The 12,488-nt window shown below is 37.2% G+C and overlaps 2 protein-coding genes across 2 annotated transcripts in view; one reads left to right on the top strand and one right to left on the bottom strand.

The window, feature by feature from the left end:
• Nucleotides 1-9,779, top strand: part of LOC110064136 (phosphatidylinositol 3-kinase catalytic subunit type 3-like) — a 23,606-nt gene extending 13,827 nt beyond the window's left edge. Inside the window, exons 15-29 of the mRNA XM_020771140.2 lie at nucleotides 230-300; nucleotides 775-868; nucleotides 1,115-1,231; nucleotides 1,696-1,813; nucleotides 2,142-2,218; nucleotides 2,651-2,722; nucleotides 3,055-3,124; nucleotides 3,316-3,386; nucleotides 4,415-4,499; nucleotides 5,065-5,139; nucleotides 5,710-5,795; nucleotides 6,241-6,323; nucleotides 6,821-6,911; nucleotides 7,207-7,332; nucleotides 7,832-9,779. Of these exons, the coding sequence (XP_020626799.2) occupies nucleotides 230-300; nucleotides 775-868; nucleotides 1,115-1,231; nucleotides 1,696-1,813; nucleotides 2,142-2,218; nucleotides 2,651-2,722; nucleotides 3,055-3,124; nucleotides 3,316-3,386; nucleotides 4,415-4,499; nucleotides 5,065-5,139; nucleotides 5,710-5,795; nucleotides 6,241-6,323; nucleotides 6,821-6,911; nucleotides 7,207-7,332; nucleotides 7,832-7,846 (1,251 nt within the window). The 3' untranslated portion in view covers nucleotides 7,847-9,779. The remainder of the gene's footprint in view (nucleotides 1-229; nucleotides 301-774; nucleotides 869-1,114; nucleotides 1,232-1,695; nucleotides 1,814-2,141; nucleotides 2,219-2,650; nucleotides 2,723-3,054; nucleotides 3,125-3,315; nucleotides 3,387-4,414; nucleotides 4,500-5,064; nucleotides 5,140-5,709; nucleotides 5,796-6,240; nucleotides 6,324-6,820; nucleotides 6,912-7,206; nucleotides 7,333-7,831) is intronic.
• LOC110064141 (polyamine-modulated factor 1-like) lies at nucleotides 9,214-12,488 on the bottom strand. The gene is made up of 6 exons (XM_020771144.2): nucleotides 12,269-12,488; nucleotides 11,979-12,084; nucleotides 11,166-11,269; nucleotides 10,429-10,522; nucleotides 9,968-10,072; nucleotides 9,214-9,864 (listed from the first exon to the last, which is right to left on the bottom strand). Exons 1-6 carry the CDS (start codon nucleotides 12,424-12,426, stop codon nucleotides 9,793-9,795), a joined length of 639 nt encoding a protein of 212 aa, XP_020626803.2. The 5' UTR covers nucleotides 12,427-12,488; the 3' UTR covers nucleotides 9,214-9,792.

The following is a 12,488-nucleotide window of genomic DNA, read 5'->3' as shown; positions in this document are numbered from 1 at the left end:
TTTGTATCACCTGTGTTTTGCATAGATTACAGTCATACACCTCATGATTGCTGATGACTGGGAAATACTGATTCATGTTATAATACATGATCTGTGTTTCATCTACCATTTTGTTTCATCTACACGTGTATTCTACCATTTTGGTTCCCATTAAATGATTGAAAAGGAAAGAAAATTTTCATTACTTCCTTGAGCATTTACATTAAACATGCAATTTTTTTGTACTCAGGATTCAGATCTGGCCTCATTCCTTATTTCAAGAGCTTGCAGAAGTGATACTTTAGCAAATTATTTCTACTGGTAAGGTGTTTCTAAGATGGTTTGGATATTAAATTATTTTACCATCTTTTAAAATGCAATTAAACCTCCCAGGAGAGGTTGTAACCAATTTTGGGTGTTGTTATAACTGGCTAAGAAGAGACCTCCCGTTGCTATTACATCTTGTTACATGTACACTGATAGACATTTAATCTGCCCAGCAATGTGGTAAAAATTGCTAGGCATAGTTTTCTTTCCAAAAAGTTTTGCAACTAAATATGAAAACAGAGTTGTTAGCTTGACTTCACTTCATTTACACTTAGTACCCCTTCTGAGGCATAGGCTACTGACAAGCATCCACAGGGGTGGATGGGTGGGGGTATCTGTCCGCGGCTGCCCCGTCCAGCTGGCTGTCTAGCTGGTGAGTTGTTAGAATCTTGGTAAAAAGCATTTGAGGTTTCATTTGAAGCATGTGTCTACTGATTGTTGTGCTCTTTCTTAATGTTATAATACTAGGTATTTACTGGTGGAATGTAACGAGGGCAAAGAAACAAAGGAAGGAGCAATGTATTTAAATGTCATGAGGAGATTCAGCCATGCATTGATGAAGGTTACTGTTTCTCATATTCATCCTTAGCTATTAGTTTGCTTGTAACTCAAATCTCTGTTTCCTTTTAAACCATTAAAAATAAAATAGAACACCCTTCTAACTATCCACAGCTTAATTTCCTTAACCTTGGATGTTTATCATATCCACTGATTAACATGAGGGAAAATTTGGCAGACTACTAACACTATTTTCAGCTTTTGTAAAGCTGTGATCTGAGAAAAAAAATCTCTCTTTGTTCTGTTACAGGGTGGCTGGGAGTGTACAGTAAGACGAAATATGTTGGGCAAACAACAGCAGTTTGTCAATCATATTGTCAGACTTATGAAGGAAGTTTCCCAGTTTAGTGGCAATCGTAACAGAAAGGTTAGTCATGTCAAATGTCATGTGCCAAGCTGCAGTGGTGTAGTGGTTAGCATGTTGGAGTCCGGATTGAGCTGAAGTGCTAGCCGGAATCATTGTGTTATGTTCTTGGGCAAGACACACTACCCTGAGTTGGTTTCTTCTACACTCTTGTTCTCCCTTGTTCGCAACATACATTAGTATTCAGCAATGGAAAAACCACTGCTTGCAGGGTAGAGGGACACTTTTCTCTCAGTTGTTCTGTTCACCAAGGACTCTAAAATTAATGGTTATGCAAAATTAGTGAAAACCTGACAAATATGCTCCAAGGTGGAGGGTAACAACCTCACCCAAGGAGAGTGGCAACACTCTTAATCGTTTAATAAAAGCTAGGATAAGCTCCAAGTAGTGTGTTCAAGCTTGCCCTTGGCTAGTAAAGAGTTTATTACATTTATGTCAGTTGGTAATGGCTTTTATTATTTGTTCAGATTCACAGGTTAAGAGAGCTGCTTGATGTTCCTGAGCTGACCACATTTGGACCAATTCCTTTGCTCCTTGATCCAGAAATCAAAATCAAGGGTATCATAGTAGGAACTCCAGAAGAAAGTATGTGACCATTGTGAAATCAGTTTTCAGCCAACCTTTTTTGAATCACTATTTATTAGTGCCAAACAGGCTTCAAGATAACTCAGTTTTGACAAATCTGTTTTCCCTTAGCTATAAAATAACACATTATATTAAAAATCCCCTCTAAAAACAAAAACTGAAAAAGCAGTTTTACACATGCGCAGCTTGTTAAAGTTTGAATCTGATAGGTCATTTTACTAATAAAAGCTGACTGATTCCTTTATATTAACTACAAATAGATAGCAGAGTAGTTGATGACTGCAGTTGATTGAAATGAGTGAATTTTCAAAGTTTTGCTCTCTTGCAGAAAAAGCCTGTCTGTTTAAGAGCCACCTTATGCCTGCTAAACTAACCTTTAGAACCTTGGATGATCAAGAATATGTTGTAAGTCATAAACTAGTTGCAACTCTAAACTCTAAACTGAACTACTAATCAGTCCATAATAATTATTGACTTAAAAAAAAATTAAAAAATTATTGACTTAAAACAAAAAAAGTTGTGAGTGGTAAAGGAAACTTGTGTAAAGGTTTGATTTTGCACAAGATACTGATCACCAAGCACTTAATTGCAGAGCATGTCAAGTAGAACCATCTGTTGGTAAAAATATTTTCCTTTTCAAGAAGTACATTATTTTCTTGTATTTCCTTTTAGCTGCATCAACTTTTAACCAAATAGTTAAAATATGAATTTGATTTTCTTTTGCAATAGAACAATCACACAGTAAAATGTGTTTTCAAACTGTGATGGCTGAACCAAGACTGATATTAAATCAGCTATATTAATGACATTAGTAAATTCCATTCCTTTCTTTGACAGACAATTTTTAAGAATGGTGATGATTTGCGGCAAGATCAGCTGATTCTTCAGATTATAAGACTTATGGATAAGGTAAATGATAATAAATGCAATCTCAGATCTGACAACTTTCCCTCTTTAATCCAACTATACCTTGTAACAATGCACTGTAAGATGTCACATTAAAATTCTGTGCTTATAAGTGCAGATCTCTGCACTGGGAAGGCAAGTAAGGCCTTTGGTCATGCAATGAAGTCATCTGTCACTCGAATTGCAGATCGGAGCTCCCCTTTTATGTCAGATGTTGTTAATCTTTGTGCTTGTTTAATTAATATGTACAATTTCAAAATACTTAAATTTATACTTACGTTATTTTATGTGTATATTTTACTTTTTGCTTGGAATGTTTTTACGCTCTTTTGCAGCTTTTAATGAAAGAAAACTTGGATTTGAAATTGACTCCATACAAGGTGTTGGCGACAAGTGGAAATCATGGTCAGTTTTCATTGTTATAAGACTTAGTGATACATGGAGCATTCTCCTAAACATTCCTGTCCCCTATTCTTGGTAGCCCAAACTCCAGTGATATTTTGGATCTATCAAAACTCAGTTATCTAATACTGTTATTAATTGCTACTCAATGTGGAAATCCAAGCACTTTCTAATATTGTTTCATGTTTTGGCAGGTTTTGTGCAATTCATAGAATCTACTCCTGTTGCAGAAGTATTAGACAAAGATGAAGACAGAAGTATACAGGTATGATAATGATGATGATAATAATAATAATAATAATAATAATAATAATAATAATAATAATAATAATAATTAAACTCATCACAAATAGATGAGCTTGGGAACTGGTGCCTGAAAGGTTAGCGGGGAGCCAAAGCCATACGCAGAAGGGGAGGTATCCATGGCAACCCTGGAAGTGGGAACCACCCCCAAAAGCAGCTGCTAACTGGCACTGTCACACTGATTGAATCAGTGGAAACAACTTACCTGACCCATACTTACCTAGAGACCAGCAACCAAGAGGGAGGGACGGGAAGGGGTGAGAATCCACAAAGATTCGCCAAAGTACAAAGCAAATGATCCGCAATGATCAGCTGGCAGCACAGTACGTGCAATGCAATGTGACACAACAGCCCTGCAAATCTCCAAAGGGCCGCCCCACAAGTCACGTACTGTAAAAGGGGAAACCGCTGACTGCATTGGTTTGAGTCTAACTTTGCCTAAATCATATTTAGCCACATTTAAGCTCATCACAAATAAATGAGCTTGGGAACTGGTGCCTGAAAGGTTAGCGGGGAGCCGAAGCTGTATGCAGAAGGGGAGGTATCCATGGCAACCCTGGAAGTGGGAACCACCCAAAGGAAACCTTTCTCCAGGTGCTTGGAGAATGGAGGGACCTGAGAACAGGGTGACCTGGAACCTCCAATCCCCAAATACACCCCAAGCACCTAGCCCCACACAAACAAAGTGAAAAAAGGAGCAGCACACACCTGATACTGCAGGTCCGAGAAGCTGAAGGCACTCTGACGCAGAAGCAAGACGCAGGCATTAAGAGGCAAAGCGGGTGACCAGCAAAGCCTAAGCCAGCGTTGAGCAAAATGATAATAATAATAATAATTATTATTATTATTATTATTGTTGTTGTTGTTGTTGCGTCGATATATGAGAGACTTTCACTTATAACTCTTAAATCCATTGATACCATGTTTCTGTGTTGTCAGTGCAATGAAGATAATTATCTGACTAATTTACTTTTCTTTCTTTCTGTGCAGAACTACTTTCGCAGGCATGCTCCATGTGAAGGTGCACCCCTTGGAATCAGTCCCGAGGTGATGGACACTTACGTCAAAAGTTGTGGTAAGCTCAATTAGGCATACTGGTGGCAAAAGATCCGAGGAGGTCTGTGATATTTGGTGCACTAGGTGGGGTCATTGTGTTGTGTTCTTGGGCAAAGTAATCTACATGACATGTACTCTCCAACCCTTAACCAGGAGTATAAAAGGGAACTGGCAAACTGTTTACTTAGCAATGAAGGGATAACAACTGATAAATCTTTAGAGACCTTGCGGGATGCATAGGGCAAGACTAGTATCTCTTTCTTGTGAACCAAAGACTTTCTTAGCCTTGTAGATGAAATTGACTGAGACTTTGAGTGTGGAACAAACTGTTAAATTTTCCTCAAATCCTACAAGAAGCCTATGTTTTAAAAGACCATTCACCACAAGCCAATGAAATAGAGCATCTCATTTAGGGGGAGTGGTATATTATGTTTAGTTCCAGCTGTGCTAAACCTCTTTGACCATTTTGACCCAAGTGCAGTGGCATCTATTAAACTTCTGTCTCTGTGTGACCCTAATACAACAGTAATGCAAGTACAGTGAATCTGACATTTTTGATGATAGAACTCTGTTTTGTCCTGTAGCTGGATATTGTGTTGTTACATACATCCTGGGTGTAGGAGATAGACATCTGGACAATTTACTTCTCACAAAATCAGGTAACAGTAACAAGGAGCCCAGAGAAGCTTAAAACTAGGCGATTTAAGAATAAGATTAACTTCTTTTTGCTAAAAAGAGACATTCAACTCTTCCTGCTTAAAGGAGGCTAGAGTGGTCCAATTGCTAATAATATTAATCGTATCAATAACAAATTTCGAAATTAAGAAAAGTGTTTGTCATGAAGAACTTCTTTTGAGTGAAAAAGCCAGTAGACAAGTGGTTTTCATAAGTTGTAAAAACTGTAAGGAACATTAAGAAGGAAGACATTCAAGCTTGCATAATTGATGTGCAAAAGGTGTAGGTACCTGTAATTGTACACCCATGTAATTGCGCATCAATTATGTGACATATAGGTGTGCAGAGAACCAATCACAATCAAGAATTTTTTTTAGATGAGATTATTGGAGATATCTTCCTGAACACATTGTGCATTGTACACATTGTAGTTTCCCAGCACATTTATTACGGTGGTTACTGATAGATAATTAGTTTGTCGATTCCAGCCTTGCCACCATCCACTATGAATTTTCCTATTCTGTTCTTGTTATCTGTGTGTTTTTCATTCTTAGGAAATTTGTTTCACATTGACTTTGGTTATATTCTTGGAAGAGATCCCAAACCATTACCACCACCAATGAAGCTGAGCAAGGAAATGGTAATAAAAAGAAAGCAATTAACTATAGCAAAATTGTACAATATAATTTAAAGTAAGCAAAACAGAAATTTTAATTTTATTACAACCTGTTACCTCTAGTTAACTTTTGTTGTCAGCATTTAAACCACCCTAAAAATGTGGAGACACAGTGGCCTCATGGTTAGTGCACTGGACTCCAGATCGAGCAGTCTTGGTGCAAGTCCTGGCTGAGGACATAGTCTTGTGTTCTTGGGCAAGACACTTGACTCTCTCGGCAAATTTAATGTGGGGGGTTAGCCCTGCAATGGACTAGCATCCCATCCAGGAGGGAGTAGAAATATTCCTAGTTGCTTCATGCTGTAGAAACTAGGATAAGCTCCAGCCAGATGGGCCACTTGGCTCATATGCAGACATAACCTTAAAAAGCAAAATATTGTAACTCAAAATTCTTTTGTCTTGTGTTTAGGTTGAAGGCATGGGGGGTGCATCGAGTGAGTTTTACCAGACATTCAGGAAACAATGTTTCACAGCTTTCCTTCACTTGAGAAGGTAAATGACAGATGGAATTGCAATTACATATTGTTGTAATCAAGAATTTTAGCTTACAAGTGAGAAAGATTGTTTCGTGCTCATGTTTTCTTGGAGTACATGTATGGTCATGTACCATTAAGGAATGATAAGTTGATTGCCACCAAAGTGCTCAGCAAATTTTGATTGATGTACAACTAGAGGTAATTTTCATCAAATAAAGCCGGTACTTAAGGTTCACCCGGCACAAAATATTCTGGAAATTTAGCGTAGAGTTTTTCAGCTCCTGTATGACCTCTACGGCTCTATGTACAGTAGAGCAGTTCTAACAGTACCATATAAAGAAGAGTAGAGTACATTAGTAGAATAAAGTAGCCTAGCTTAGCCTAGCCTAGCCTAGTCTAACGAGGCAGGGAAACTCTACTGAAAATTTCTGGAATTTGTATATTCGAGATGTCATCTGAAACATCTGACGTTTTCTTTGTTGTTTTGTTTTGTTTTTTTTGTTTTCCCAACAGACATGCCAACTTGATTTTAAACCTGTTTGCTCTAATGGTGGATGCAAATGTACCAGACATTGCATTAGAACCTGACAAAACTGTTAAAAAGGTAAGCCTGAGTCCTTGCCATACAATTTTTTATGTTACAGTGAAGTGGTAAGAGGTAGGGGCATTGATGTCCAAAGAGGCTGTTTCTTAAAACTGAAAAAAAAAATGGAAGCCTCAAACTGACACACATGTTGTGGATGGTGCAAACATGATAATTTGTTCACTACCAAAAGACAAACCGAGAAGTGATTGTTTTTATTCAGTTGTTATTCACAGCATCTGAGGTTTCTTCGTCAGTATTAATCTGTTTTTTTTTCTTTGCATGTGTAATCAACTTAGTTAATTTTTTTTCTCAGGTTCAAGATAAATTCCGTTTGGACTTGAATGATGAGGAAGCAGTCCAGTACTTGCAGTCTCTTATTGATGAAAGTGTCTCTGCTATGCTTCCCGTTGTAGTGGAGCAATTTCACAAAATGGCTCAGGTTAGTCAGTGTTACATTCATTTTGCTTCAGTAAACAAAGTTAATGAACTGCACTTCTGCTAGAGAAACTACATCAGTGTAATTTAAGTATCAGTTCCCAAGCAAGAGAGTGGATTTTTAAGTTGGAATCTCAATTAGCAGTGTTGTGCAAATTGCACATATTTCTTTCAATCCATTTGTGTGGTTTTTTTTTTTGGGCGGGGGGGGGGGGGGGACATATTAAATGTTCTGAACACAGATAAAGGAACTCAAGTTAGCTTATCCCAATTTGATAACTTCTTTCTTTAGGAGCAGGTCCAGGAAGTTAATAAACAGGCTTAGGTACTAATAAAAGTTGGGGAAGAAACCCAACCTTACACTGGTGGTGTGACAACCATGGAGAGGGGCAAGCACTGCCCCCTTGGCCCATCCCCACGTGAACCTCTCCTTTATTTGAATGTTGTTTACTTCTGCCCTGACTTTCATTACCAAGAACTTAGTTTGCTTTGGTTATTTGCAGTATTGGAGGAAATAATTTCAAAAGATGTCTTTTTATGGATTCCACTTCAAGAATTAAGACTCTTACAGTGTGGGTTTCCACAAGGGCTGTTAGGGTGAGATTGGAGATGGCCACAAGACACTGCCATGGAGACAGTTTTAAACAGAACTCTGATATCATTTAAATATAAAGCTGCATATGATACCAGTGCATTCTGGTGTGCATGTTGCACAACCTAACAGTGAGAATCTATTGCATATAATGTAGTTGATTAGATAAATCAAAAGAAGTTACATAATTACACTCTGGCATAAAGTGCATTGTATCTCGTTAAAGAAATGTTGAGAAATTTAAAACAACCATGTTCATCTCAATTGACCCTAAAATTCTCTACTGGGCAAAGAAATATCCAAATTCGTTTTCATGTAGTTTCAATGACTCCTCATGACAAGGTGAACTTGGTTCTTCATGAAATTGTCTATATTCACATGATTAAGCCAATTATTATCATTACCTGCTTTCTTCATTTGTTCTTTTTAATGTACAGGAAAGGGGGTCAAAGGTTTCCATTAATACCTCAATATTTCTTGAACCATGCAATAATCACTTAGAGAATATTTGCAGTACCATGCAAGGAAACCGGCTGCAAAGACTTAAAATGCTAGTGCTCTAACCAAGGCCTCCCGACAAAATTTCCCACAAATTTAACAAAAAAATCATGGAAGTTAACAGTAGCTTTCCAACAAATAACCCATGTAATCAAGTTGTACATTAACAAGGCAACAGATTTGTGGTCATTTTGATTACTAAATATTTTAAAACTTTTAGAATGCAATTGGTCAATTTGCAAAGAATTTGCTGAAGTGGCCTTGGTGGGTGTAATCGCAAGTTGAAAAAATTATTTATTTAATTGATAAAAATAAAAAAGTAAAAGTAGTTTTCATTTTACAACAGAAAGGGAAATAAGAGTGAAAAAGCAGTTATGTATGATTTGGACTCACAAAACAATGAATTTAATACAAGAAAGGAAGAAGGGTTGTATGACTTGTGAAGTTTGATTAGATGCAACAGGATGTTTACAACCCTCCTTTGCCACCCTGGAACAATTAATGTCTTGCATGACTAGCAAAGCGCCATGGTCTCTAAAAGTATGTAACACTGACTGAGATCTAGCCTAATAGTCCAGCCAGCAGACTATAAATACAGTATTGCTGGTTTTCAAGCTATGCCATGTCGGTGCCCCTTAGAAAGTAACATAAACATCTGTGATTGAGTTAGGCTAATAAAACAAAAACTTATTTTTTCTAGAGCTCCAACACATTGATTTAAATAATCTATTTCATGCAAGGACTGTTCAGTTAGCAAGAGCTTTAAAGATAAGTTTGACCTACAAGACAGATAGCTTTCTTAAGTAAAATCATTGCAGCCTCAGAAGCATGACAGTGTCAGTTTGCTTGGGCTACCTCTTTAATTTCACACAACACAAAAGCTTGGAAAGTACCCTTTCAAGCTACAACTTTGTAAAGTATTAAGTTCTTTGAGGGTCTTGCATCTGATGGAGCTAAAACCTTGGAAAGATAAGGTGACCTTTTTTATTTTAAAATATGACAATGTCATGTGAAAAACAGCAATAGATTCAAGGAGAGGAAAATGAAGGCAATAACTAGCAATACTGTTGTAAGTATTTATTTGGGAGAAGACTTGAATGGGAAATATTGGTTATGATAAATGTTATTAATAGTTGTATTAAACAGAATACTATAAATTAAAGTAAAAATTGTTGATTATTTATAGAGTATTTTGATGAGTGAAAAGGCAATAACAACATACAGTTTGTACATGTCTGACATATGCAGACCACCTAGTCTAGAGTTATGCATGTTTTACGTCTAGTAGTCATTCCATTTGATGCAATTGCACAGAGGTTACATTTTAATATAAACTAATAAAGATCGACTCAAGTTCCCTATCATCTCTCTTGATCACTTTGTAAGTAGTAGTAGAGACTGTTCATGCAGTGCTGTTAAATTGTTTGCTTCACAGTATTCTGCTGCCTGCAAAAACCAAAAGACAAAGTTACATAAAACAATAAATCAACAGACTTACAGTACATCTCCTTCCTGATCCATTTGAAATAAAAAGAATATTTGTTTTTACCTCTCTTAAAGCATTTGTTTTTTCACTCAGACGTCTCTCAGTCTCTACCAATTCCTCTCTCTTGGGTAAGACTTCCCCTTTTAGTCTGTCGTTGTAACTTTCCACCTTACAAGATCAAAAGATCATCAACTACTAAGAAAATCATTAAAAAATAGAAAGATCATCGTAGATCATCATAATCATTTCTTTCTACACGTGTATAATCATTCGAAAATTCATAACCAAGCCAAAACCATTCTCATATAAGCCCTTCATCTCCATCAATAGGTACTCCATTACTATGGAATTTTGGGGGGGTTATATATCTGACATTTTCCACAGAGAACAAACTGAGTGCAAAGAGAAATACTTGTTACTGTTGTAAGGGAACAGGGGTAGCTGCAAATACTAAAATAATTTTAAAAGTCATAGGATGGACAGGCAATCCGTAGCTAAAATGGTTGGCAGCAAGTGCTTTGTACCTGTTGAAGGATGTTAGTCAGTTGATCCTTGTAAGCTAATTTCACATCCATCACATGGTCAATTATATCTTTGTCTGGATCTCCTGAAGGCCTCCTGTATGTTGTAAACATTAACTGAAATCTATTTTAATTTATTGAATATTCATTTACTTTTATGCATCCCTTGCAACAGTACACAAGATCTGGCAGCTTTTGCCATTCTCACAGTTCAGCTTCTGTACTTGTAATTATTGAAAATGACATGTATATCAAGTTTGATTTTCATCACTACTTTATGAAGAATAGTTGTTTTCATTGCCAAAGAGGCTAGAAGAACCACAAAGGTCACTCGCAAACAAGGACTCTTGTCTAGTCTGTGACTCTGATTGGTCTCAATCCCAGGGATGTGCTGTATGCAGTCACTGATTGTTATCTTGTCCTTGTTTCCACTGAGGATCTCTTTTCTTCCTGTCCCCATGACTGGGAAGAAGAGAGACTTTGTAGCCTCTCCCAGGTGTTCCACTGAATGTCTGGAAGCACCTAGAGACCTCGGAAACAAGGTTACTGTAAGTTATCTTTGTTCTTGTCACCTTTCCTGTTTGTCGATGTTGTAAGGAGAAACTAAAATAATGTCCATCACTCCTTGGAATTAAAGATTTACTTGTGAGATAGATGAAATTAGGAACAAAGAAAACCATTTTAATGTATACTAATGCAATTAAATTAAATACTACAATTTAGAAAATAATAATTATTACCAAGCAGGTTGAGGGTCTTCTTTATCAGAGGCTGCAACAATACGGTCAAGCTCATTGAAGAAATACACCAGATCTTCTTGTTTAATCATCAAGTCAATTTCTTTCTATAATAAGAACACAAAAAGACAATATTGACATATGACACTTGTAACCAAGAACAGTTAGACACTAAACCCAAATCACACAACAGTAAAACACCATTCAACATTGCTACGGTACATTAAAATTCTATTGCAGTGAACTTGATGCTGATTATAGCAAAGTTATGCCTTGTTTCTTTAACCTCACTGGTTTTCCATCACTTGATTACCCCAGAAGACATAAACAAAGTGACAATGATGCAGAAAAATAGCACATGAAGAGCAGCAAGATCTAAGAATAAGTTCAGGAAACAAGGCAGCATGCTCTTTTTTGTGGATAAGTACCATGGCAAAGGAAGAATCTGTATAGTAATGAACTTTTTAAGAATGAAAGAGGGTCATTCCACCCCTCCTGAGGAGATTTTCTGAAGGGGCTTCAAAAATAACTTTGAGGGGTCATTATATACGGTTCAGAAGAAAGTTGGTGCATTTATAAGAAGTAGCAAAAAGACAGGTTATTACTAGGGGGTGGGGATCATTCTTACACTTTGATCTTTTTTTTTTCTTCAGGGGTAAGGGGGAGGGGAAGGAAGGGACCTTGAGTACCTCATCCAAGGCCCAGAGGTAGCAGGTGAACCCCAAGGTGTCTTAGGTGCCAACATTTTTCACATCACATGCCACCCATGTCAAACTACTGGTATGGATCAATACATCTTGACCATAATAATTGTACCTCAATGTTGTTCTGGAGGTGTTGCATCAGTTGTTCTGTGATGCTTTTAAATTCATCCGGGTTTCTTTCTTTTATTTTAGTGAAACAGCTGGCAAACTTCTCCTGGCTGCAAAACATCACAAAGTGAACAGAGAAAAGATAATAACTAATGAAATTAGCTGACAAGTTTTGGATTGGTACCCGTGATATATGAGCTGAGTCACTGATTCGCTCGTTTATGACAAGAAAAGTCAACAAACCGGTCCAGATTCAACTAGTACTGCAGTGTTCATTTTGTCTTTTGAACTCACCTTCCGGCAACCATGATTTTGTCTAAGCATTTCCTCATTACTTTTCTAAAGAATACCATGCGTCTGCCCTCGTTCTCCTCCTGTTTCTCGAGGCATGAACTGTCCTTTTCCGACGAAGAATTCGATTCCACACATGTTGCTTTAGTGGTTGCCGCCATTTTGAAACTTAGCGCCCTGTTGTTTCTCGACCCAGTAGCCCTCTATACTGGAAACATTGCGA

Source organism: Orbicella faveolata, unplaced genomic scaffold (genome assembly GCF_042242905.1).
Source record: "Orbicella faveolata isolate gen_17 unplaced genomic scaffold, um_ofav_v1 contig_36, whole genome shotgun sequence".
NCBI lineage: Eukaryota > Metazoa > Cnidaria > Anthozoa > Scleractinia > Merulinidae > Orbicella > Orbicella faveolata.
Note: the sequence above shows the minus strand (reverse complement) of the source record. Positions and strands in the feature narration are given on the sequence as shown.